Raw genomic sequence first — 27,733 nt, 5'->3', positions numbered from 1 at the left:
CGTTACGTGGCTGTGCCGCTTCACCTTAGGGTCTCCTGCACACTAACACTTTCAGAGCTCCTTTGAATCTAGGTACTAGGGTCAGCCTAATCCCGTGTAGCTGTTTGGATTTTAGTGTTTAGGAAGAACTTCAAATTTAGAGCGAAGGTATTTGTGCGGCTTGTCCACTTCCATTCAGCTATCTAAGCCCCAAGACTTCAAAGAGGCCCAGGATGCTAAGCTCTGGCCTGTGTGTGTGGCAGCAAACGGGTTCAGTCAGCACCCTCACTGGACCAGTCAAGGAAATACCTAGCACCACTTCTACTTGTTTATGTAAACTAGGACCTCTAATTCTGTATGGAATACAGAATAAAACAAGCATACACAACTGCCTCCGGTAAAGTGTCCAAATCCAGATCCTGGAGTGGTCAAAGCAGGCTGATGGGTCTTAAGACGACAAATTCGAGGCTGTCTTCGGAACCCGGCTTGGGCTACCTGCATCGCGCAGCCGCTAATTGCCAAGAGGCGGAGAAACGGAGACCCGCGCTCGGGTAGGAGGACCCGCACCTCTGTAAATAAAGCTCTGCAGCCGAGGCGGCGCCTCTGCCCGTGGGATTGGCTGCCTGAGTAGTGACGCGGTCTGGGCGGGCCCGACCAGTTTGCGACAGTGGCCGCGGGTCCCGGACCGGAGAGCCTAGGGGACTCGCCGCACCGCGCCGGGGTCCCGCTGGCGTCTGGGGGCCACGGCTCGGGGTCGCGGCGGGTGCGGGCGCTGCCAGGATCCGCCGCGCGCGCGGCGCGGGACGCCGAGGTCTGGCTTGCGGGCGCAGCCGGGGCTGCGGGGAGCACGGGGACGGGACGCGGAGCGGGCGGATGCGGAGCTCTCAGCCGAGCTAGGGTGGTGTGCTGGGGCGCTCGGCCCGCAACTTCACTCCGGTCGCCCCGCCGCGCGGGGGACTCGCGTCAGGCAAACTTTCTCCCCGCCGAGCCCGGCAGAGATTGGGGGCGGCGGGCGCGGGCAGGGCGGCGGCCAAGCGCTGTTTGTTTCCTTTCACTTTCCGCGGCAGCCGCTGGAGAGGCGGACGGCGGGGCTGGGGCGGAGCGGCCCGGGGGCCCCCGGGAGTGACAGTCGTCCCGTCGGGATTTCCCGTACCCCCCACTGCCCCCAGGGCCCGGGCCATGCGTGCGCCGTGAGGGGCGGGCGTCCGGACTTCGCGAGCTGATGCGGACTCGCTTTTGAGCGGCTGGGGACGAGCGAAGCAACCCCAAAATGGAGGACTTTGCTACCAGGACCTATGGGACCAGCGGCCTGGATAACAGACCTCTGTTTGGGGAGACGTCTGCCAAGGTGAGTGCGGGAGTGGGCCCCGGGCCAGAGTGCGAGAATCCGGCCTCCGCCATCCCACTGGCTCCTTGCAGCCGGCCTGGAGAGTGCTTGGAAAGAGCTGGTCCTGCAATCCCGCCTCCCTCCCTCTTGGGATGTTTGCCCTGCACCCGGCACCCAGAGCAGCTTGGAGTGGAGAAAAGTTCAGAAAGTTCTGGGCAGTTTGTGGGAAGCCCTTCACTAGAGTGCGGAAATCCCCGCGGTGGAATGAGAGCCCTGCGAAGGTTGCACAAGCAGCGCACTTTGAGCTGCACACTTCAGGTGTGCGTTCAGAGCTTTAGTGGTTTCAGGAGTGCGCCCAGAGCCCAGGGTTGCTTCTGATGGTGGTTTAACTAGAGTTCTTAAGGGGATGAGGATGTGAAGCAATTCCATGAAGGTGGATGTTGGCCACCATCCCAGGTGATCAAACAAAGGGTCCCAGCCCTCAAATAGGCAGAGGCATTATATAAGTCCATTGAATGTATAACAGTTTTCAAGAAGCTTGATTAAATAGAGCCTCTGGCCCTAGCATTAACTTTCTGAAACTTGCTGTTTCCCCGATATGATACTTGTCTTGGGGACAATCAAGAAAGTCTGTACTCAGCATACAACTTTATCAGAAGTCTGGGCAAGATTAACTTGCTGTTTCCCACCCCGCCCCTTCCGGACTTGTAAATGGCATTGGTGACCGTTGCCCCCTGACCCCTGATAAAGAGCAGTAAACCTTTCAAAAGTTGCTGTTCTTAGTGTAGAGCTGGATTTCTTACCTCGTGGGAAGAGCCTGTAACACACAGAGCTTCTGCACCTGGTAGTCACAGGCAAGCCCAAATTGGGAACCTGCCAGCTTATTCTTATTCTTAAATTCCACATGGGTTTTGATTTATCTTGGGGTGCTTTCATAAGACGTTTCAAGATGGATGACCAGATAATCTCAGCTTACCACGCTCAGGAGCTCAGGTTCAGTAACGTTCCTCCTCTTAATGCAGACACCACTGAGCCTCCGAGTGTATCCGTTGGGACCTGGGTATTAAAGCAATCAAGAATGGGAGATCTGTGCATAATGTGGGGATTCTGGTGTCACAGCATGGAGGGCATGTGTTTTAGGTGAGAAGATGAAACTGGTTTCACTGATGTGAGAAAAATGTGTCCAACTGTCCACAAATGAGGTTCATTACCTCCTGCACGTAGCTCCCTGAGTACTACTGACTGGGAGTCTGAGTGGTTCGGACTTCTAACCTGCAGCCCTGGGCTTCCAGGTGGACTTGTTGACTGAGGCAGACACTGAAGTCAGCTGGGTGAGGTATCTCACTATGTCAGTTTCAGCACTTGGGGGGCTGGGGTAGGAGAATCGATCGCCCTCAGGTGCTCACGATGAACTGAGGTACACAGTTCAATCTTGACCCCAAATCAAAACCAGAAACCTTAGAAGCAAAATAGCAACACCTCCCCCAACAAATATGTAGATATTGAGAAATAATTGATGCTATTGGCCAGCCAAATGCCTACTGCTTAAAAGTTTCCTACCATCCATCATCCATTTGAAACCCATCCAAGGACACCAGTGTCTAAATATATCTCTGTTCACGAAACACCTGAGACCAAGCGTACACCAGTTATAAATGCCCTGCACTACTCAGGCAGCCTCAGAACATAGCACTGGTGTCAACGAGGTAAAAGTTAAGAATAGTAAATAATTAAAAGTTTGCTACAACTTGTCCTGTGAGGTGGACGGGACCATTGCCTATAAAGTCCATGGAACGGAGAAAGGAAAGTGACCCATGCTTTGATGTGGGGCAAAACCTGTTTTCAATAAACTGAGATGCCTGATCTGGAGAAGCATCTGTCCTTGTCTACAGCAAGTAGAGAACTTTATTTGTAGGCCTGAGTTGGGGACAGGAACAAGAATGGAGTCTAAATAGTGATAGGCCAGATTTCAGTACAGCTATTCCCTTAGATGGGAGGAACCACTAGAGCTGGAGGATTCTTGGGAATTGTGGGCAGTCAATCTCTCCTCTCTCCTCTCTCTCCTGTGAGTGGCTCTCACTTACTCCTTTTCAGATGCCAGGAAACTAGACACAATAGCCACCTAAGTGGAAACTTGGTAATGGTGAACTACTACTTAGCAGAGAAAATCCAGACAGGGGAAAGCCCACTCTCTTGGGACGAAGAGATCTCATTTGGTGATCTCATTTCCCTAGAACAACCAACATGGTATAGGCTCGAAGTGGTAGGTGTGATCTCTTAATTCTTAAGGCAAAGAACACTGACGCCCAGACAGAGGGGCGTCCCAGGGTTTGTGTTTCCTCAGCGCTAGGCAACAGGCTGGGCACTCAGCGTTCTTTGTTTGAGAGTCCTTTCTAAGACAGATGTTTTTATTTCTGTTGTACCGCTAAGGAAGTGAACTTCCACAGTATTACTTGTTCAGCCAGTTCTCTGCCAGTATTTTGCCAGCTTCCTTTTGGCAAAATAGGAATGTAGCCTGCATAGCATGCTCTCCCTTTGCATATTATAGACATTCGAATACTTGTTGCCTCTTCCCAGGAAGTAGGGGTGAAGGGCTGCCCCAGCTCAGGTAGCGAATTTTCACTCTTGGAATCTACCCCCGAAGAGGAAACTTAAAACTTGGTGGACCTTGAGAGGCCCCCCGGGTGGGCAGACCAGAAGGATCTCCGGCCTTCCATACTTGAATGACCTCGGTGACTTCAATTACTGGAATTACAAATTGATTCAGTCTTCAGTTGGGAGGTTTAGGAATAGCTTCGGAGATGGAGCGACTAAAATAGTTCTTATTCTGAGTGAGGGATGACGGAAGGAACAGTGGTCGTATTTTGTGAGAAACTATACCTCATTGATACCTTTGAAAATGTTACCAGTCTTGGTCAGAATATCAGAATGTTATTTTCACTGTCTTAAACCATCTTTTCCCAGCTAGGAGGAGGCAGTAAGATTGCTGTGAGTCTGAGGCCAGCCCTGGCTCCATGGTTCCAGACCAATCTGAGATACAGTGTGAGACCCGGTTTCAAACAAAAACGAAAACCCAAAAACATTCCTAAGTTCTTTCCCATAGTGCATTTCTTTCAGGTGGAAACCAAGCATGGCAGAGAGCAAAATAATAAATGTCTGATGTTTTTCTATGGCTGTGTTGTAGCTTTTGTAGTCTCTAAAACAGGGCTACCCATATGTGGACCACAGGTGCAGGGGTTACATGTTCTCCTAGCAGGTTTAAGACTCCAGGTTTTATTCACAACACTCCCTACCCCCACCCCCACCCCAACCACCTACACAACCAACTAAAACACCACACAACAGACTTAAGCTCAGTGGTAGAGCACTTGCCTGACATGGGACAAGGTCCTATGTATTTGATCCCTAGTACCAACACCCCCCAACACACACACACACATTCATATTCATATTCTCTCTCTCTGCAAAGAAATATTTGGGCTTTATATGTAATTTAGAATTTCTTTATAGACCTACTAAAATATTTAGACCGTTAAACCCATTGTTTCAGGATATAACTAGTTCTGTTGTTTCAGGATATAACTAGTTTTATACTGTCTTGGATGTCAGTGTATGCTTTATGCTTGGAGTCCGTTTCAGTTCACTGGGCTGTATATCTCAGTACTAAGCACAGTTGGCCGATATTATCATTTGGACAGTGTGTTCCAAAACTAGTGACTTATGGTTATGTTTTTTTTTTTTTTTTTAAACTCTGTGTGAGAGTTTCAGAAGCTCTATGTGCTGGCTTTCCAGTCAGATGCTAGTTGATAAGGGTGGGTGAGTGGTTTTTTTTTTTTTTTTTTTTTTCTTCAGAGCTGGGGACCGAACCCAGGGCCTTGCGCTTCCTAGGCAAGTGCTCTACCACTGAGCTAAATCCCCAACCCAGGTGAGTGGTTTTTTTGAACTGCTTTGGTAGTGTTTTATGCTCATTGTGGGAACATTCCAAGATGGGTCTATAGAGCGATTTATGGTGGACCCAGGACTCTATTTTTTTTCTTTTTTTTTTTTTTTTTTGGCTCCTCCACTTCCTTCCCTGCTGCTAAAACCTGTTTAGTCCTTGGTTTTAGAAAAACATCTTTCTCTGCAGTGGAAGGGCATCCAGTTGTCCAGGCTTGGTTGTCCTCATTTCTTGACTTAATAATTACTTCTTAGGTAAGTCAGTTTCAATTGTCTAGGCTGTGTGGACCTGGGTGAGAAGAGGGACCATGATTCTTCCAGTGGGAGAGAGCAAAGAAGCACTTCCCCATGGCTAATGCAGATGGGCAGAGGACAAACGCTTCCCCTGGTGAGATGTGATGGAAACTGGTTTCCAGACACATGTGTTCCCGTGATGGTGACTGCTCGCAAAGTCGTTGTAGTTGATCTAAGAAGAGCAGTGAGCACCCTATTGGAACGTCATGGTGGAAGGTGAGGCTAGGGAGTTACTGCAGTGAACTCCAGAGCAGATGGGAAGGGGGAGAGAGAGAGGCTTTCTGCAGAGGTCAGTGGGCTCTGAGGCTTTTGACAGTGGTTCTGAGAGCAAGATGCTCTCCTCTTGTCCTCCAGTAAAGGGGCGAGCAAAGAGAAGGGGCAAAACTTTGATTGCTTGCAGTGCCCTAGGCAAGTTGTTTGAACGGGGACTATTCAAATTCGAGATGAGAAATGTAAGATGCTCTTTATGTGGTTTTTAGCCCCTTTAAATTTAATTAATTTAGTTATTGTTTGCTGATTTAAGGACAAAGCTGTGGTTAAGGACTCTGTGTCTTTGCTGCCTTCTCTTGCTTAGGCCCCCACAAGGCCGCCCTCTGAGCAGCCAAAGCTTCTAGTTTCTCTCGACAGCCTAGTTTCTGTGTTACCTAGTGAGCACAGCTCTGTCTCCCTCAAAGGAACTATCATTGTCTCTCTCATCTAGCCTGCCCAATCACATTCCCTTCTTGTGCCCAAGTTGCAGTTCTGGACAAACAGAGGCAGCGAACTCTTCCTTTCCACTCCTTAAGTTTTCTTCCTCCTATCTCAAGATCAGTGGACTTGGGACTCCTGTGGAAAGCTCTGTAGAAGACATCCAGAGAGAGTTGAGATGCACTAGTCATACCTTGCTCTGGCTGCTCCGTCCAAGGTCACATTTCTCCTCTGACCTTTGGACCCCCCCTCCCCTGCCCCCTTCCCTCGCTTCTGGGGATTGAACTCAGGACATCAGGCTTGTGTGGCAAGTGCTTTTCACTCACCAAACTGTTTCCTTGACCTCATAGCTAAGCGCCTCTTGATTTTTGTGGTCTTCCTGTAGTGCTCTCTCTCCCGGCAAACCTGAATCCTGTTCAGTCAGTCTTACTTTCTACTTTGGAACCTTACAGCCCCCGCTCTGTCCTTGCTTTCCTCCAACAAACCTGGCTGTCAAGGGGGCCTCCTGGCACTGGTGTGTGTAACTGTGAGGAACGTGGTTAGAGGTGGCTGCTTCCCAAGGTTAGAGGTATGTGTTCCCAAGGCTCTTGACCCTTCTTATGTAAGGCTTTTAAATATATTAAGGTTTAGGGTAATGTGAGGGATTAACATCACCCCAACGTGACCTGTATGCTTGGGAGATTCTACAACAACGGCCACTTCTGTTAGGAAATGTGGGTACACTGGCTGCCCAAACAGGAAGTGGTGTTTTAAACTCTCAGGCAGTTCAGTTACTGCTGTCTTCCTGTTGAGGTATATATAGCGGAGGCCAGTGTTAAATGAGTGTATAATACAGTATTGTGTGAGAAACAAACTGAGCCTATCCCCCTGGAAGCTCTGATTCATGTTTACCATCCCTGGGAAGACTAACCCTTTGCTCAGGTGTCCTTATTGGCTACTTCCTATGAGCTGAATAACTATTTTTCTCACGGTTGTGTGTAGATATGGTAATACTATTTGATGAGCCCAGACTGTTGACAGACTTGTGTGGAAGTAAAATGAGTTAAAAATTGTTGGCTGCTTTAGAAGTTGGGGCTAAGCACAGAGGAGTCAGTTCAGCCCCCACTAAGCTCAGAGACTTCCCATTGCACATGGCCACCATTGAGCATTAATTATCCTGTTGTGAGGACTTTTACTTCCTAATCTTTGCAGCAGCGTAGCAATCTGTATACAACTGGAAAAGTGTATCTTAAATGCCAAGTGACTTATCCAAACCTACTAGTCGGTATGTAGCTGAAGAGAAGGTTTGCGAGTCGGGTCCGCCATGCCCCTGCATCGTCATCGTGTTCTTCTGTGGTTACCGACGATGGTTGTTTTTCTCCCCTTAAACATGTAGGACCGTGTTTGTGCTCTATTTTTACTTTAGCTTCCATAAATGGTGCTTCAGGGAACACAATCTATTTCAGGTACATTTTTATCTGTGAGGAGAATCTGGTAGGGATGAATATACAAAAATATTCATAACCTGGAGATGCTTCAAACCGTGAATGTGGCGAAATAACGGGAAATTAATAAATGTCTCAATTAAGTTGATCAAAAAGAAGAGGGAATTTTGTATTCAAATCCATGTGTGGTAATAGAAAATGTGTTGTCAGTAGACCTGCATTTTTTAAATTAATTAATAATTAATTAATTAATTAATTTTTGAGATAGGGTCTCTCTACATAACCCTGGCTTTTGTCAAACTTTGTAGACCAGGCTGGCCTCAAACTCACAGAAATCAGTCTACCTCTGCCTCCTGAATACTGGGATTAAAAGAATGTGCCACCATGCCAGCCACCTGCAGCCTTGAGCTTTGTTTATGGTTCTGTTCAGAGTTCACTGTTCCCTTGGGAGGTCTCAGAACACTTGTACTGCTGGGCAGAGTTCACTGTTCACAGAGTCAGCCAGTGAGGCAAGAAGTCTCATTTTCCACTCATGTCCCCCTGGTTGTCTCTGGTGAGCTTATAAGGGGAAGATCCCATTTAGGCAGAGACGTGCAGCCCAGAAGAAACCAACTCACTGACAGAGCGTGTGGTTTCTTACTTCTTCATTCAGTAAAAGGAAATCTCCTATGTTTCATTTCTTCTCAGGGTATTTTTTTTGTCCCCTCTCATGGCTATCTTACCCAGCCATTTCTAGAGCTTGTATGACACAAAGTTTTCCTCTATGACTGGAAAGAAAGCAAAGTAATTTCTGAAAATCTATCTCCTAACCTTACTTACACCATGAAAATCCTTAAGTTTAGGAAACAGGAAGCTAGGATGTGGCTCCAGTTGTCACTGCCTCACTTAAAGAGAACAGTGAGGAGAAAGTCTGCCTAGTAGGCTTTGCACATTAGCAAGTTGGCTCTGCTTCCCTTACTAGAAGGAGTACCCAGTCCTCAGATGTTTGTGAGATAAGAAGCTAAGAACTGATAAATGTTATATTGTGCCCTGTCATAGTTGGAGTTCTCAAGAATATCGGGTCAGATTCTGAGTCTTGACCTAGAAGCATGAGTAGAAGGTTGACCGGGCATGGTGACAATAGATCTCAAGAGTTCAGTGCGAATCGGTGAGGTCCACAACTACATCCCAGAAAACAGGCCAGGTCACATGTCTTTTCTCATGGCTCATATGTGCTGAAGGGATGACAATGTACTTTTTCTTCTGTTACCATTGCTTTTTCGGTTCTATCTGGCTTTTTGTTCTAAGTACATTGGTGCCCCTGGAACAAACTGCCAGTTGGCGTGTATATTGAAAACAGGAATTAATTTTCTCATTCTTTTTAAGAGGTTGGGAAGTCCAAGACCAAGGAGTCAGCAGGATTAGTATCCGGTGGGGGCTGCTTTCAAGGTGGTGACTTGCTGCTGCCCCTGGGGGGGCCAGGGGGAGGGCAGAAATGCCATGTGGTCAGTATAGCAGAATGGATTGACAAAAGGCTTTGAGAGGTACTGATCCCAGGCACCCCTCAACCTTTGTGTATTAATCACTTCCCAAAGATGCTATCTTTCCCTTCCTCTCTCTATAAATATTTTTCCCAGACAGATTTTTTTTTAAATAGCCCTGGTTGCCCTAGAACTCACTCTGTTGTGAAAAAGTACATTCTGTCATCCCATCAGCACATATGAGCCATGAGAAAAGACATGTGACCTAGCATGTCTTCAGAGGGACACCAGCCTCTGCCTTCTAAGTAGGGGGATTAAAGGCATGCTCCAGTGTCTTGGTTAGGGGTTTTATTGCTCTGAAGAGACACCATGACCAAGGCAACTATTACAAGGTAAACCATTTACTTGGGAGTGGCTTACAGTTTCATAGGTTCAGTCCATTATCATATTGATGGGAAACATGGCATCATGTACCAGACATGGTGCTGAAGAAGTGGAGAGTTTTACATCTTGATCCATAGGTAGTAAGGAGGAGACTGCAATTCCATGCTGGGCAGAGCTTGAGCATAGGAGACCTCACAATCCTGCCTCACAGTGACACACTTTCTCCATCAAGGCCACGCCTCCTTCAACAAGGCCACACCCCATAGTAGTGCCACTCCCCATGGGCCAAGCATTCAAACCACCACAGCCACCATGCCTGGCTTCAAAGAGGACACCTCTTAAAGTCAGCCCTGCAGATTATTTACATATTAAATTTGGAGAGGATGTCACTACATAAGGTGACAGCTCATTTCTGTATCAGTTTTGGCCAGTGCTGCATAGATTTGTTTGCAACAGCCCTCTTGTGGATTCCTGTATATTTCCTTGCTTTTCTTTAAAAAGGGCTTCTCAACTTTCACACTGCAGTGATTCCTCATTGCCTTCCTCCCCCCAATCTGTGCCCTGGTCACTGTTCATCTACTGTGTTATATTCTCAGTCACTATAGAAAGAACAGAAAGTGAAAGCATAAAATCTAAGTAGAAGGGGGCTCTTCTGATGTTGGAGGGACTTGAGATTCTATGGCCGGTGGTATGTCTCCCTGAGAACCAGTGACCAGTGGTGCAAACGGGGATGACGGATTGAGGAAGGCATGGGTACAGGAGGGACAGCAATGCAGGCCACTTTGAGATCCTCTTTAGGATGGAATGGAAACTGGGCATTCCTTTCTTGCTCAACATTTTTTTTGTGGGGGATGACTACTGATATAATGGGTTCAAGAAAGGACTGAGAAGACAGTGAGGTCACTGTGAACACTGGCAGCTCTCAGAGGCTCATGGCTTGATAGGAAAAGGCCCTCTCCTGGGAGGACAAGGGCATAGGCCATGGTACAAACTTAGAAAGTATACTATTGGGCTGGGCTTCTATTATATGAAGTGGCTCAAAGTCTGAGAATAAAACAAGCTTTGGCCTCACCATCCCCAACATTTGACACATAGAGGACGAGATGAGTAGTTTTAAGGTATTAAGACTTATCCAGAGCTAGGCCTAGTGCCAGTCCTCAGTGGCTGTTGGAGGATTTTCAGCCATGTGGCTCAGGGCCAGGTTTCCTAAGAGGCTTCCTCCAGGGAGTCTTCGTTGCATTTCTGGAATTGCTAACCCCTGACGTATTCTGCAAAGGAGGTTCTTAAGTCATAGGTTTGGTATAGCAGATTGGCTATGCTTGGCTTGATGAATGTGGTCCAGTTTTGGGGACAGGAGGCGAGAAGGTAAAAGAGTAGGACAAGAAGGATTTGGCATAGCACATAGTTGAGATGAGGAAGTGAAGTTTGTATGACTGAGAGGTGTCTTAAGCTGGCTTGGAAAACAAAATGTCCAGCCCGGTGAAGTCCTGACTTGTTCAGTCTAGGACTAGTACACGGGAGCGTGAGCTATTTGCGGGAGGTTTGGAATTGCCACGTATCTCTTGTTTTCAAGAGATGCCTGAAGTGTGGTTCCAGGAAGCACTTGAGAGGATGTTGGGCAGGACCATGTGTGTCCTAGATGGTGCTGTTCTGCTACATGCCCATCCCATACACATGCAGGCCATTGTTGACTGTATACAGGTCAGGTCCCAAGACAGAGATGGGCTCCCTCTACTGGCAAGAGGCTTTAAGGGAAATGCCATTGGACACTTTTGGTTTAATTCCCTAGATACCAACAGTGTGCAATCCTGAAGGAGAGGCCACCTATCCCCACTACTAACTGCCAGCCTTACACAGATAGTGTGTCTCACTTTGATTTAGTAAGTGTAAAATGAGTGATCTTTGGGCGTCTTGAAGTGGGAATCTCCTGAGGGATGATATCCAGAAAGGGTTTGAAGTTAAAGAGATGTTTGAGTTCAGCTACGGATGAGGGATCGTCAAATTGGGAGCAGTTTCTCAACCATTCCACCTCCGAATTCACAGTTCACCATTTTGTGAGTGCACCTATCCTATATTTAGCTTATTTTAAGGACCAGTATGAGAACTGGTTGTGTATGAAAAACTGCATTTTATATGCAATATCACATAACAAATTCTACCTAGAGCCACAAGTTTGCCTCATTTGCTGATCCAGATTACATACTTTGATGGGTGAGAACTGCCACGTCTTGGAAGTGTCCCGTCTTCAAGAGACACTTGGAATCATATACAATAAAGTATCCTTTCCTCTTAGCTAAGTACTAACCGTGCACTGTGGCTGTCCCTTCCCTCTTGAGGTGCAACAGTGAAGTGAGCACAAACTTTTCCTTTTGCAGAACTTCACAGATGTGTTTGTGCAGTAGATGTCATTAACCCCAGCAACTCCTCCTCCCCAACTTGAGAGGTTCTACCGTGGTATGTAAAGCAGCACTCGGTGGCTTATCTTGACAGCCTCGTTCTTGTGTAGAAGTGTCACTGAACACAAGTGCCGTAACAGATCTGACAGCTGAGTTGGTTCCACCGAAGAGCATGGTACTGTGTAGTGTCAGTACTGTGAAAGGATGTTTAGATCACAGGCAGGATGGAGCTCGACGTGATTTGATTATGCTGCTCAGAATAATGTATAGTTTGAAGCATACACTTGTTTATTTTGGGAAGTTTCCCTTTTGAATTTCTGACGCACCAGTAATGAAGCCATAGAGAGCAAAGCCTCACTGAGGAGACATGAAGTCAGAAATCACTTCACAGGCGGTGTCACCCATGAACGTGCTTCCCTCTTCCTGCCTCTAAGTGTTCTTGAAACTCCTTTAGAGTTTCGGCTTCATCTTTATTGTTACATGGCCTTTTATGTTTCCCACAAAAGCTGTTTGGGGAATAGGGACAAGTTGCTATGGAAACGGAAGGTTGACCATGATGCTTGGGAGCATTCTAAACTCTAGAGCAACGGCGTTTCCCAAGAGCGGATGATGGCTGCTGACTCATGGATGTTACTGTCAGTATCCTGTAAAAGCCTTTGCTACCTGAGTGTGAGTCGATGGCCTGTACCTTCGAACAATGTGCTGGACAATGACTGGCCAGGCAAGTTGGGGACTTTTTAAGTTACCAGGTGACTAGTCCTGTCTGACCCCAAGTGTATCTGAAGCACATTCAGAATTAGAAACTGTTGAAACTATTGATATTCAGTGCATTTTAGTCTATCAAACGAGATGAGGCTAAAGGATCCACTTGGGGTCACACAGGGGCAGAAAAATCTAAGAACTAGGATAAAAATAAAACTTGGGGGCATGGAATAGGTAGTTTCTGGGAAAAATAACACTAGCTGCAGACAGAAAAACTTGAGTTTCAGTGTATCTTATAAATTCAGCGTTTGTTTCCATGTACTATATATCTCCAATCTGGAGCACATTCTTCCCTTAAATGCCCTTTGACACCTTAACTAGTGATGAAGTCATCTGTTCTGTGATTTGGAGATTGGCTAGAAGAGCCTGTTGAACCCGGGAATATAATCGTTGTCCCAGACAAAGGATTTCTACCGTAAGCTTTGAACTATATCAAAGTGGTTTGCTCAGGACTCATACCAGATCTTGTTAAAAATGTTATCTGACACAGCAGATCAGAGGAGAGAGAGAGAGAGAGAGAGAGACACAGATAGACAGACAGACAGACAGACACTTGATTTTGCATTTAAACAGGCTCTTAGGTAAGGCTAATGCAACTGATCCATATACCATATTGGAGTAAGCAGATCTGGGTACAGCATTAGAAGTGAGAAATTTCTAATGAACTCTGTAGTTCTTCTAACCTGGGTTTATGGCTCTCAATAGCAGGAGGCCTGAGGGCAAGGCTCTGGCTGGGAAGAAGCAAACATTGTTAAGCATTTGTGCCACATTCTAAACAGCTGACCTCAGAAACAACCAAGAGAAAGGCTGCATTTTAGCAAAGTAACTGTTGATTGAGGAAATTCTGTCAAGTGTCTAGAAGCCAGGCAGGGGGATTGTTTGCATTACATGATGACAGCAGTTATGCTATCATAATAGGCTAACAGGACATGCTAATAGGCTTTGTGAGGTGCCATCTGTCAACTGACAGCAGTAGTGGCTTTTAGGATATGTTGTTTAGCAAGGAATGTGAAGTTTTTTTATGGGCTAAGTAGGCCTGTCCATCTTGTTTAATTTAGAATTGTAGCCTTAGGCACTTTGATTTTCCTGAGCCTCTTCATGTGCAGGTCATACTGCAATATATATATATATATATACATATATATATATATGTGTGTGTGTGTGTGTGTGTGTGTGTGTGTGTGTGTGTACGTATGTATGTTCGTACACATTGGAGGTCAGAGGTCAGTGTTCGGTGATTTCCCTTATCGCTTCCCACCTCTACTTTGAGATAAGGTCTTAGTTTAGCCACTCTGGCACTGAGCTCTGCAGCCCTACTTGTCTCTACATCTCCTCTAACTCCAGGAGAGCACTTAGAGATGCACGCTGCCATGTCTAGCTTTCACAGAACACAACACAACTGTGTGTGCGTGTGTACAGTGTGTGCCCAGAGGCCAGAAGAGGGGGTCACATCCCCTGGAGCTAGGGTTACGAGTGTGAATTGCTTGAGAACGTGCTGGAAATCAAACTTGGGCCCAACTATCCAGGCCTCACGTCCAGCTTTTTAGGTGAGTGCTGGGGATTGACCCAAACTCAGGCCGCCTGGCTCCTGTGGAAGGAAGGCACTTCACTAAGCAGGCCATAACCCCAGTGCCCTCGTAGAAGACATGTCTGGTCATTTGGCTCTCCATCTGTTTTGTTCATTTTTTTTCTCCTCTCTCTTTACTCTTGATTTTTGTGAACAGGCTGCTGTGACATTTGGAAACAGCCATTTACCTTGGTTCTTTTATATATATATATATATACCTGTTAGTGACAGAGCTGTTAGGATATGAAGACCCATACTACATTTCTGCAAATCTCTTGAGAGAAGATACCCTCAGAATAGCCAGTTGAAAGTTGCAGACGTGTACAGGTTTTATCCTTACGCACTCTGATGAACACATACGCATTAGTCCTGCGTGGAAGTTAAGTGGCTAACAAGTTGCTCCCAGGTCTCTTTACTAAGAAATGGTCTAATTTTTGGTGGGTCGTGTTAAGATCTGTTGAGTTCTTAGTGAAGTTAGGCTATGTCCTTGCATAGATCAGGCACACCCCAAACCTACTACACACCCACCTTTGCCTGCCACTTTGTGTTTTTCAAAAGTAGAGAACTTAAAAGAGGAAAGTGCTATGGAGTCTGCCTAGCATCGTGTGCAAGGCCTTGGCTGGAAGACCAGTAGCCCCTGCTCCATAAATATGAATTCATTCCAGCTTTGGCTTCGCACAAATACGTTGTTCTGGTTGGCTCTGAAGTACTGTTTCCTAATCAAGTCTTAAATCCCAACCTTGTTGTATAATTTTCCCCATCCCCAAGGATAGGGGTATTCTTGAGCATTCAAGACTCGGGTCCTGTACACGCCAGGCAAGTGACAACTCTAGTCCTCTGTTCTATAACCTTATAAAGGACCTGCCAACCTTACTACTTTGTAACATAGTTAAGCTTGGTTTCAGGATTTGTTCTAATTTTTGTCAGGTACTTTAAAACATACTGGGCTCACTTTATCTTAGCCTGTAATATTTAGGTTATCCCCACTTCAGATATTTTATAGAATTGGCTGGAATAGGGATGAAACCATAAGAAAACTCTTGGGTCAAATAACTCCTTGTTTACATCACTCAAGTCTTACTAAGTTGGAGAAAAAAACAACACTGGAGCCTTTGTCTCCCTCCAGCATGGTGCCCTGGTCCTTTCTAACAGCATCAAGTAGTTTCAGGTAGCCAGGGCCCGAAGCTTCGTATGCCACTCACATACATTCCTATTTCTTAATCTGGTGCCAAGGTTATGCCTGGCACCGTGGGCATCATCCCCCATCACTCCTCAGTTAGGAATAGTCAGTCACCCCTAAGGGCACACACACTCCTCAGTGTCCCTCATTTCCCAGAACCATTCTCATTACCACAGCCTTTTTATTTGGAAGACCTCAGAGGGCCAACGTGGCCCTTGGTCTTTTCATTCTGTGCTGTCCCAGCTTCCACTCTGGCAGCAGCTGAATGCAAGTCACCTGGCTTACAAACTCTTGTCTCTTTCAGGACCGAATCATCAATTTAGTAGTTGGCGGCTTAACCACCTTGTTGATCCTAGTAAGTATCTTTGTTTTTGTTTTGCCACGTTTGTCCTGCTGGCCAGCATTGAGAACTTTTAGTATCAATTCTTCCCAAACAAAAGACTTTTAATGAGGGTACAAACATGTAGAACATGACAGTCACAGCAAAGACAGTCAGCAGTTTGCCACTGTTACCTGCTTAGTAAATCTGGAAAAGTGATAGTGCCAGTAACCAACTCCTCTGTCAGTGACCGCCACCTCTCCCATTTAATGCCTTAAATGTTCTCTGGCCAAGTTTTAAAAGACTTAGCTAGTACACAGTAAATTTTTAAATTCTGTGTAGCACATTAGAATACATGTGATACACATTTTATATAGGTCTATCAGACTAAAAACTAGTTCCTAAAGTCTGATAAATAGGGATTAAGTTTGTCAAAAAGAACAAACCTTAGTTTGCCCATTGCTTTTTAATACAAGGTAGAAACAAAATGCGGAACAGAAACCTACTGTACTCTTGCTTCGGATTTATCATAAAACTAAGACAAACCAGCTTTGTGCATATTCAGTTATTTTTTTCCCTTTTACTTTTGTCATTTTAATTTTCCACAGTATCCTGGCAATATTGAAAACAAATAGGCATTAACAGTTTCTGCATGCGTGTGTGCTACACCACTTTTGGGAACGATGTTTATAAAATGGAATGCTTCATGAGTTTGCATGTCAGCCTTGTGTTGGGACTATCCTAATCTCTTTACTGTTCCAATTTTAGTTTATCTTCTGCTGAAATGAGCACTATTCACTTGCTAGGAATATTTATAATACCAGGATAATCAGATTAATCTTGGGAGTGGGATTCACTGTTAATGTTGGCTTTTCGTTTGTTTTGAGACTTGTTTTGCCCTCTTTCATATTACCAGGAAAGTTAGAAAAAAGTGTTAACTGACTTAAACATGATTTTATAATGTAAAATGTATTACCTTGCCTCGCCTCAGTCTAACCACACCTTGGAATTCTGCTCAAGGCCTTTTTTTTTTTAAACATATTTCTCTCCATACAGGTAACACTGGTCAGTGCTTTTCTGTTCCCTCAACTACCTCCCAAACCACTGAATATTTTTTTTGCTGTCTGCATCTCTTTGAGTAGTATTACTGCCTGCATACTTGTGAGTACTATATAGAATTTAAGTGTCTGTAAGCGCTTACGTGGCAATGCCCCTGGGTCTAGAATAGGGCATCTCTCCTTTAACTCCCCCCAGATTTGCTCCTGATATTTACACACGGATCCACTTTGATTTGTGATCCTCCCAGCATATAGAAATCACATTACATTTGTCAGGAAACAAAGAGACCCCTTTGTGTACCAAAAACAAGCCCCACCCCAGAGGATGGTGGTTGTTTCTTCTGTTATTTAGGTTAATTGTTGGGCTTGAAACTTTATGAAACAGGAAAACCTGGGCATGGGGTTGCAGCTCAGTGGGAGAGATGATCTAACATGCAGGGGTTTGACCTCTAACACCATTTTTCAAAACAAAAGGTTTTTGTTTGTTTTAAAAATCCTTAAATTAGGGGGTTGGGGATTTAGTTCAGTGGTAGAGCGCTTGCCTAGGAAGCGCAAGGCCCTGGGTTTGGTCCCCAGCTCCGAAAAAAAAAAAAAAAGAACCAAAAAAAAAAAAAAAATCCTTAAATTATTTCAAACCTACATAGGTTGTGAACACTTGAGTAGAGCTAGTCTAAGGTTGAATCTTTGAAGTTTTCTTGTCTCCTATGTTCTACAGCCCTGAGTGACCAAGGTTGAGGTATTTAAATTATGTATTTACTTATGTAGGCCCTCTTACATATCCAATTTGAGTCAGTGACATAAATCTTTGTGTCTGCCCTCCTGGTGGTTCAAATATACTAAAAGTGTATCCAGACACATGTTCTCATCTAGCCGGATTAGTGACTACTCTGAGGTTAGAACCCAGTGATAACAAAAACAGGAATACACATGACGTTGGACCATGGAAACACTTGTTAGTTAGCACTACTTGAATCATAAAGAATTAAACTGAAGACTATGTCAGGACAATTAAGTTTTAACGCTATCCGTATAAAGAAGCATTGAGTTGTATTTAACACTGTAATAGTTGGTCATTACCTAAATCTTTACTTGATTCTTCTTTTAGATCTACTGGTATCGACAAGGAGACTTAGAACCGAAATTTAGGAATCTCATTTACTATATCTTGTTTTCTATCATCATGCTGTGTATATGTGCGAACTTGTATTTCCACGATGTGGGAAGGTGAGGCTGCAGACACGGGCTTACCAGGACGCTGGGAAATCTGTGTGAATGTCACTGCTGCAAACCAGTGTACGAAGAATGCTCCACACACGTCTGCTACATGATTTTCATGTTAACTGTGAATCTGAATCCCCTCTTGCAAGGGAGCTGTACCATACATCTCTGCTTTCCTTTAAAAAGCTGAAACATTCCAGCCCTTAAATAGCAAAGGATTTTCAGTTTTGAAATTTTTTTTTAACAATTTAATTGCATGGCTCAAAATCTTGCATTTTAAGACAAATACTCTTTTATTTCTGTTAAACTGAATATACAATTATTGTTCCCTAGGCAACCAACTTTTCCTTACTACTACAGTTTCACATTAATAAAACAGATGGTGAAAAGACAACTTTGATTGTGAAGATCTAATTACAGTAATAAATAAAATAATTTATACAAGTTTCCTTTTTTTTTTTTTTTTTTTTTTTTTTACTTTTCTATAAGGATCATATCATTAAAGCCCTAGAGGCTACTTTTGGCTTTACCTTAGGAATGACTCTTGATTTGTTTTCTTTTGATACAGAAGCAAACTTTGTTTTTTAAAAGTGCCTGAGGGAGAAGCTATACTGTACCCCCACCAGGTAATGCACTAAGTGAACAGCATACTCTAATACCCCTCAACTATCTTCTGGGCAATTTATATAGTAAAACGTGTAATAAAAAAAAGTCATGGTTATCAAATACAGGCAATATTACCTCCCCTCATTTAATCTCACTTCAAAGTGCTAACTGTAAACTAAGGACTGGTTTCTGATGAGGGTGATAACTGCTTGGTTACCAGTGCATTGTGTTACCACTTTACCCACATTCCCTTTAAAAGTTAAAAACCAAAGACCTGTAGTGAATTTTCTTGACTCTCTGCTTCGTCCTTTACCCTGCCTCAGTCAGCTCCCACTGCCAGCAATGGGTTAACCATCACAGCCACCTCCCATGATCTTGGACCTGGTCATGTCATAAACTCCTAAGTTAGTCTTTCTGAAAGTCACTGCTAAGGTGAGCTGGACCTTGTTGCTAATATAACCTGAATTGTAAGCAGACCAGCCTGAGTCTGGGCAGAGCTCAGTGTCCACCGCAGAGATGGGTATTACTGTTTAGATGTAAACCAGAGGAGTTAAGCTTTGGTGACAGAAGTAGCTGCACTGACTGCAACTCCCTCTTGACACAAAACTTAACAAGTCTGGGCAGCTCACACTTCCTGTCCTCCATCATAACACACTTATAAAATTGGACCTCAGATGATCTACTTAAAAGGAGGTAAAAGGTAACAGCAGCAACGATGTGCATGGCTTAAGCACAGCAGCTATGCACAGGCCAGAGGAATGGCAGACCAAGACTCTTGGGATGGCTCCTTTCTTTGGAGACAATGTAGTCTGTAGTCAACAATGTGGCTTCCTGAAGTACCTGCTTCTAACAATCTAGTGACAGTTTACCAAGTCCTCAACATCCTTTGAGTCCTCAGAAACAGGACTGCCCAAAGATGATCCAATTATATTCGATTCTTCCTGATGATGTTGAAATATGGGATCTGTAATGAGTTAAGTTTAAATAGTTAGTATTAAATATATGTTACTGATTCTCCATTCAGTCCAATTATTTTACCAAAGTGTAGGAGAACACGGTAGATCAAGAGAAAATTAGCATGACTGCATAAAACAACTACCTGACCCCCTACTAACTGTCCAGCTCATGAGAAGAGTCTTAGTAGAGTACCTGTTAGTGTTGTCAAAGGCAAGACAGACTCAGCGTCGATACCATCAGATGCCTGGATAAAGCCATGTGGTGAAGGAACGATAAGTATTGTCTCATCATCAATTGTCTGATGAACTTGGTGTACTATGGTAGGAGACTCTAAATCCTACAGAATATTTTAAAAGAGAAAACAAAGAGAAGGAGACTGATTTACATTCCCCAGTGAGTCCATGTCATGTTTGTTAACATGTAGCTCTCAAATACATTCCATGTTAAAATCACGCGGCACCGTGGGATATACATAATTCCTAAAATCTAAATTACCCTTTCCACCCCACCTAAAGGCGATGAAGCAATCAGTGTCTCTCAACTTGTTGCCTGTGGAGAGGGGACACTTCAGCAAGGAACTATGCCCAGGTGTCTATGCCTGTTCATTTCTGCCAGCAACAAGAACTCATTCACTTAGACCTTTTGAGTTTATATTCTGTGAGGCTAAATAAAAAAGGAAGGTACTAGAGTACCCATTCTCAACCCCGTTTGGGGTTGCATATCAGATATTTACATTCCAATTCACAATAGTTATTAACAAACTTGTAGTAATAAAGTAACGAAATAATTTTATGGTTGGGCATCACTGGAACATGAGGAACCTAATTAAAGGGTCTTGGCGTTGGGAAGGTTGAGAATCACTGTACTACAGAGTATCTCTCCTTTAAAGAACCTGTGAGACCCAAGGCAAAACAAGCTGCAATCTTCTACACAGCTTACCTCAGTAACATAAGCACTGGCTAAGTCGGAAGGTGGTTCTTGCTTAAGGTCAGTGTCAGCAATTTCTTCCTCTGTTCTGACCATGACACTATTCATCAGTTCTGTGCTATTTTGGTCACTGTATTTAGACACATGAGCATTATTAAATGATGGTTGTATAGTCATCTTAGGCCGAGGAATTTCATCTGGGAAAGTGTCTGCTTCTAGTGCATCTGGAGGCTCAGGAAAATCAGATGAATGAAGATCACTATCAGCTGTCAGTTCTGCTTGGGATATTGAAGAAGTGATGTCCTCTGTAGCAACAGTTTGAATGATGACTCTTGGTGTGTGACACTGTACTGTGACATTGTCACTTGTGTTCAACAAATGTTCCGGCTGTAACACATTAATGGGAACTATCAATGACAAAGTGAAGAAGAACTGACCATCTCCCTCTCCCATACCTTTCACCTCTGCAGCTACTTCATCCCTTCTCTGGCCTGTGTTTATGACCCCTTCGAGTCCCTTCCTCCTGTACGTTTCCTACTTGAATGGGTATCGCTCTTGTTAAAGAAATAGTGGAGGTTACAGGTGTACCAGGGAAGAACTGCATGCAAAATACTGTTCCAAGGACAAGTAATATGAAAAATACTCTGATACCCAAACTACATTTTTATCAAGTAATCCTGACCCATAATAGGCACTCAAAAATTATAATTATATAACATACGGATAAAGCATGAACAATGATCTGTTCAGGAGAAGCAGGAGCAGCAGCTGCCAGGGTTACTGTGGGACTTGTGGTCAGTGTTAGGGGAAGGCCTTGACTTGAGCTTGTTTGAAGAAGGTAGGTGCCTGGAGTACCAGTAGGCTGTAAATGGAAAGACTAAAGAAGAAAACGAGATTCAGCACAGATACAGAAGCCTACAGACTAACTCTAGAGCTACATTAAAGACTGACTTGAATTTAGTAGGTAGCAACTGCACTTGCAAATCAAGAAGGTACAAACGATAAATTGAATATTCTTTATTATGTAAACTGTCTCCAACCATCTACTATCTTTTACTCCCATGCAGCTCTATGTTCTGGTTTCAACTATGTATCAATACAGTAGATTCAGGAGCCACCATGGGCAATACAGGAACCCACTTTTCAATCACCTCTTTAAATGTTTTTGCTGTAGTTTAAAAAACAATAAACTCTAAGATGAGCAACATGTCTTATCCCACTAAAGCATTTGCAACCAAACTGGAGTTTGAGCCCAAGGATCCACAAAGTAGAACAGACTCTTGCAAGTTATCCTCTGCCCTCTCGCCATCACCATCAAGGCACATAATCCCCTGCTCGCATTAGTAATAGTTTAAGCTTTTGAAAAGGTATATTAGCAGTGCTTATTTACTTCAGTGTTTTTATAGAGTAATGTTATGAAATACTCATATAGTCAGAAAATTGAAGACACTACGTGAAGAGATGGCTGACTAGAAAAAGCGTCATAGTGGCTCTATGATGAGTCTTGGTTATCCTAATAACCTGCAGAATAAGTATTCTTATACATTAGGTAGTGGGTAAGCTAGATAATATATTTTTTTCAGTTTAATATTGTCTTGACCAAAATCTTTCCTGTGTCTAGAATCCCTGAATACAAGGGTTTTATTTTTTTATTGCTAACAAGGAGATAATATCTCTGTCTCATGGAAAGGGCTGGTAGACATAAAAATTGTTCGAGTGCCTATCGCCCACTGGGAAATGGAGTTTTTCTCTGCTTTCTTGAAAAGTGTAAAACAATAATTTTTCTAAATGTTACAGGTATTTACTGCAGATAGCAAGGAGTCATTCCAAATACTGAATATCTGCATATATATTTCAAGTGTTTTAATACACTTAAGTCTATGTATTTCAAGAAAATTACATGTATGGGTGTTTTGCCCACTGTTTGTGTGTTGAATCTCACCCTGGAACTAAAATTACAGATGGCTATGTGCTATTGTATAGGTGCTGGGAACAGAGCTGGGGTCCTTTGGAGGAACAGCTAGGGCTCATACTGTTGAGCAATTTCTCCAGCCCTAGCCAGACTCTTAAAACATTTTGTATAACCTCCTAGGTAAAAACCCTTAACATAACAACTAATAACCCTTTTAACTCCTTTCCCCAGTAAAAATAAACAAGTTCTGTTTTTATCACTGTTAAATATACTGTACATTCCTGCTGTGAGACCACTTTCAGTCAGAGATGAAAGAGAATCTGTAGATACTCTGGTCATCTCCCAGGGATCTAGCAAAGGGTATTGACTGAATTACTGTATTAATATCTAATTCTTTAAATCTTGAAACAACATGAATAGTGTTACATTTTCTTAATAAAATAAAGGGAGTTAATTCTAGGCTTACATTAGGAAGGCAGACATGAACTGGGGCTTTTGCTTTTTTAGGTTTTCATTGCCCCTAAAAGAAACCTTATCATTTAAATTATGACCTGTTTTCCGCTAGCTAGAGTCAACCAAGATTTACTCCTATCATATCCAGATGTTTGTTTGGGGAATTTCAAGTGAGAGCCATAAGATTTTCTTCCACTTATGGAGCTACAAGTAGATAAACCCAGTGTTAAGCCAAACACGTGTTTTCAATGTCTGGACTCACTGAAGGCCACGCTAGTACACTATGGGTGAGTGCCTGTTTATCAGTGACTGCACGGCTGACTGAAGCTGTAGCTTCGGCTCCTACCCAGCATAGTGACCACACTGCTAACCCAAAGTCTGAAATTATGCATTCACGTATAAGTTCTTACGTCAACAGGTACTTTCCTTTCTCTTAGGTGACCTTGCAGTTAGAATTTGATCATTTGATAGCAAGTGTGTCGAGCACACACATGTGCAAATGTGTATGTAGGCCTGAGGCCAACACAGGTGTCTTCCTCGGTCTCTCTCCGACTTATTTTTGAAGACAGTGTCTTACTGAAATGGAGCTCCCCGACATGGCTTGACTGGGTGGCCTTTAAACCCCACAATGGTGGAATTGCAGGTGCGCATGTGCTGCCCTGTTCAGGTTTTTACATCAATGCTGGGAATCTAAGGTCGTTGCACTTATACAAATAGGGTGTATTAACTAACCAAGAAGGACTGGAACTAGAAACTTCCAGTCTAAGAGTCAGCACAAAGTTATACCGTTTCCTCAGTAGTACTGTCATTTTGGGATTTGGTAAACACATTTGTTTATGTTCACATGGAGAAGCAGCAAAGTGACAATGACACAGAAGTGGACATCTATGTCTAGACTGTCCATCTGGCCTCAGCAATCTGACTTCCTCGTAGACAGTAACAGTTCTATTAAGGACACCTGACCTTTGTTTTGCATAAGAACAGCCAGTAACTGTTATCTCAAGTATTACTCACTGGAAGAATCTCAAATGTTTGCAGTGTTCCACTGTTTAGTGTTATTGTTTCTGAGTCAACAGAAGCAGCAGGGGAGTCTGTTGAAGCTGTAGTAAGAACAAGGACAATAATAAAATGCTTTGTGAAGTTTCTCCAATGGATTCAGCTGTCATGAAGGAAATCTCAATGAGTAATTTGTTTGTAAACCTAAAGTTACATGATGGACTTATCTGGGATGGCACAAAGATCAGACACACACAATAGCTAACTTTATTTAGCCCACTGTCAGCTTTACTAAAACAGTCATGCTTATCATGTTTTGTTTTTTGTTTTTTAAATAAAATATGGCTGCGTTCATGCTTCTAGAAAGCCATTGTAACACCAGAAGCCTCATAAAGCCAGATACCACTGGAACCATACAAGAGTTCTGCTGTTAACTCTTGGTTGTATCAGAAGGTGCTGCAAGTGTTAGGAAGCAAGAACACATCAAGGCTAATGTAGAAAGAGAGAAAGAAACTTGAAGTAACATTTCTGGAAATGTTTAAAGAGCACTACAGATGTGGACTGGCCTTATAACATAAGATAGTAGATCTAGCAACACTGCTTCTTACATAACTTTATCTGTCCTACCTCTATAGAACTGTTATGAGTAAAAACAATCTTAAAACCAAATGAATTTATGATAGTATTTTTTTCGGAAGACCATAATTTGAAGGGGTCTAATAAGTAAAATTAGAGGTCAGAATGCTAAGTAATAGATGGGTTACAGAACTCTTACTATACTCACATAACTTGCTGTAAGTAATAAAACACTCTTAAAATTAAAAAGATGGTATGAATGAGTATTAAGGTTCTATGTATAAAATATTTGCTGTCCTCTTAATGGATATTATCATCCTATTGGTGGCTAACACTCTCCTGGACAATTTATTAGGCAGTAACATCTTGTATATTTATTTAGGCTAGACACTTCTCTCACTTCAACTATAAAATAAAAAACATGGAGGGCCAAATAATGAGTAAGGCAAGTAATGTAGTTAGTTTAAATGTTTCTAAAGTAGCTTTGTTTGTGGTGCTAGTGATCAAGCGCAGGGCTTCACCCATGCAAGGCAAGTGCAGCCCCCTCAAAGATAACTTTGATAGTCATTGCATATATAGACAGATGTGGTCAAAGTATCAATTCGTGCCCGCTGTTTCTAAACCAGGGCACCAAGAGGGTACATTTGGATATGAGTGTATGTGTGTGTATTTATATCTGTCCCAATGACAAAACACTATTATCATCTTAAAGATGAAGTCAAGAAACAGCATGTAATAGGATGGTATCCTGCAAACCTTAATCAAAATGCAATAAGGAAACGCTCGTGAGCAAGCACAGCAAACAATAACCTTTTCACAGGCAAACAGCATCAGGTAGGACCACCACCACCACCAAAAAAAAGGGGGGGTGTATGGTAAATAAAGATGGTTCCAAGAACTGGAACTCATTTCTGTCACTACAATTAAAGAAATGTCAGAAAGGGGAGAGGACAGTACACTTGGAGCTGAAGTGAAACGTCTTTCCTCTCTGTATATTGCTGGGTTCCTGAAATCTAAGCACAAACTGACAGGCAAAGATAACAGATGAAAAACACTCTCGTGCATTGAACTGTCCCTTTACTACCTTAATTTTTTTTCAACCTTTATAAAGATCCCATTTTTAAAATAGACTACCTCAGATCCACCTACGTTGTCTACATTCTGGATAATTATAAACGTAATGTCACGCTGAACACTATCTCTTTGCTTGCTAACTATCGTATTAAGAAAAAGTTTTCTAATCAGTTATTTTATCTTTATTCTTAATTATAAAATCTAGAGAGATGATTTAGAAATACTTATAGCTGGTAGGCGGCTGAAGCTCTTCCTGTCACACATTCACTCTTGTGTAAATGTTAACGGAGGTAAACATAAAATGCCTTAGATCTCCCAATTCAATTTCCATCAACACTCTAGAAGACTAAAAGGCACTGGAGCCATTAACTAGGTCCTAGGGCCCAATGGCAAGGAGTCTTGAGGCGCCGACACTTACAGACGTGGGTGATCTGGACGGGAATCTGCAACGCTGCCATGGGGCTTGGAGAGATGGCTGTATTATCTTCCAAGCGGGCGACTCTGATCTGAACATGCTGTACACTGGAATTGCAATTACTGTTTGGAACGCCAGATCCTGATTTATTCTCCAAAAGCACTGGGTTGTTTTTTTGGTTCTCATGTAACTGTTTAAGACCTTTTATTAAGACTGAAGGGAGATGGGTAGACAAAAAGAACATTGACTCTCCGACAGACCACCATCTAAGCAACAAGGGAAGTAGGGTGGGAGGAGGGTAAGGAGGGAAAGTATTTGGAGTAAATAGTTGTATACTGCATGTGAGAACTGTTAGATAATATAACATCCATCATAACATTAAAAAAGGATTTAAAAAAATTTTTTTTGGAGATGGGAGTGGTCTTGCTATATTGCCCAGTTTGGTCTCCAATTGTTAGACCTAGTGATCCTCTATCTCAGCCCCTCAAGCAGCCTGGACTTAAATATGTGCCACCATGCCTACCCCAAAAATGCTAAAATCATACTGTTCTTGCCGTTGGAACCACAACAAAATAGAAATGGTTGGGCATTGTTAAGGGCATGGAAAGAGTTATCTTCTGTGTCCTGCATCTTCTGGTACAATTATTTAGGAAGTTTATTTTGAAATGAATAGTGTACATTTTCCATCAATGACTCAAGGGCTGCACTTGACTGCCAAACTGTAATATGTACTCAAGGTCTTTTACTCTAGGCTTTGCTCTTTTTGGCCAGTGTGAGGGGTTGGTGTCTCAGTCTGTAGTGATCTGCCTGCCTTTGCTTTCTTAGTGCTGAGATTACAAGTGTGAACCACAATGTCCAGCTTTTGTTCCTTCATGGTAATCTACATTAATCCTCTGTAACTGAGTTCAAGTAAAGCCCCTCAGCACTGCATTCTCCTTTGAAAACTGTTAAGTTGGGTGTACCATAAGATGAGAAATTTGTTTGAGCCTAAATGAGACTCTCTAACTTAGGTTAGCACCTAGATGCAAAACAGCAAGTCTTTAAGTAAATTCAATTTAAGATCCCTGGATTTAGCAACAAAAGTAGAAACCCATAGAGCCTATTTTCTACAAAACAGAGTACCAAATTTTTCCTCAAATAACAAACTTAACTCATTTTTAGAAAGATTTGTACTAAATAAAACCATGTAACATTTACTTCCTCTTTATAGTAGTTTATGTGGAAAAACATGAACCTATGTAAATGTGTCCTCCCTGACAGGCTTTGGGATTACAAATCACATGGACTCTTCTCTAGAGCAGAAAAGACAAGGAAACAGGGCAGTTTCACTGGGAATGTGCCATACTGGCCTTTACTTAAGGCAAAGAACTCCTACCACTATTGTTCAGAAGTGATACTGTAAGCAAGTAGTACATTACCAGGAAACGAAACATCCTTATGGTTTGCGATTTGCCTTTTGATGGTCCACCATTTACTTCGAAGCCACTGTGGTGAACGAACACTGCTCCATCCCTCAGCTAGAAGATCCCAGTTTATGTCATTTTCATCAGCTACATCAAGCTCAGCTATCCTGCAAATTACAAAACAAATCTATTTGATCTTAAATTTATTTATAAATCCTCTTTGTACTACAGGTGACAGGCCCAGCAATGAAGAACAGGAGGTCAGGCAGTGAGGTGCCGTCCACCATTAAAGGGAAGGGACTTCAGCAGCAGAGATTAGCCTCAAAGCTAAGAAGCCCAAGTGCAACCAGGTGCTCAGCCGCATGCAACTAGAAGCAGATTAGCACCGTGAAGGAAAGGGAGCAGGCTAGAGATGACACCCAG

General features: G+C 43.2%; 2 protein-coding genes and 1 pseudogene across 6 annotated transcripts in view; 1 reads left to right on the top strand and 2 right to left on the bottom strand.

Moving 5' to 3' along the window:
- The first annotated feature begins 588 nt into the window (after nt 1–588).
- Nucleotides 589–18,437, top strand: Tmem243 (transmembrane protein 243). Of its 2 annotated transcripts, none has more exons than NM_001109219.1 (5): nt 589–790; nt 1,149–1,327; nt 15,701–15,751; nt 16,772–16,876; nt 17,879–18,437. In NM_001109219.1, exons 2-5 carry the CDS (start codon nt 1,250–1,252, stop codon nt 17,999–18,001), a joined length of 357 nt encoding a protein of 118 aa, NP_001102689.1. In that variant the 5' UTR covers nt 589–790; nt 1,149–1,249; the 3' UTR covers nt 18,002–18,437. The 2 variants fall into 2 exon arrangements, with proteins under 2 accessions (NP_001102689.1, XP_063142535.1); XM_063286465.1 differs by having other exon boundaries at nt 650–790; nt 1,047–1,327; nt 17,879–18,385.
- LOC120102603 (U6 spliceosomal RNA) lies at nt 16,404–16,504 on the bottom strand (annotated as a pseudogene).
- Dmtf1 (cyclin D binding myb-like transcription factor 1) overlaps nt 18,261–27,733 on the bottom strand; it is a 41,026-nt gene continuing 31,553 nt past the window's right edge. The window contains exons 12-18 of one of the 4 annotated variants that reach the window (XM_017592381.3): nt 27,326–27,477; nt 25,911–26,120; nt 23,861–23,946; nt 21,203–21,358; nt 20,494–20,868; nt 19,747–19,891; nt 18,261–19,561 (exon numbers count right to left, since the gene is read on the bottom strand). In XM_017592381.3, the coding sequence (XP_017447870.1) occupies nt 19,452–19,561; nt 19,747–19,891; nt 20,494–20,868; nt 21,203–21,358; nt 23,861–23,946; nt 25,911–26,120; nt 27,326–27,477 (1,234 nt within the window). In that variant the 3' untranslated portion in view covers nt 18,261–19,451. Of the gene's footprint in view, nt 19,562–19,746; nt 19,892–20,493; nt 20,869–21,202; nt 21,359–23,860; nt 23,947–25,910; nt 26,174–27,325; nt 27,478–27,733 lie in introns of those variants that run through there. The other 3 variants (NM_053693.1, XM_063285395.1, XM_039106913.1) reach the window with 3 other exon arrangements.

This window comes from Rattus norvegicus, chromosome 4, assembly GCF_036323735.1.
Source record: "Rattus norvegicus strain BN/NHsdMcwi chromosome 4, GRCr8, whole genome shotgun sequence".
In the NCBI taxonomy this organism is placed as follows: Eukaryota; Metazoa; Chordata; class Mammalia; order Rodentia; family Muridae; genus Rattus; species Rattus norvegicus.
The sequence above is the reverse complement of the archived record's forward strand: the minus strand, read 5'-3'. Positions and strand labels throughout refer to the sequence as shown.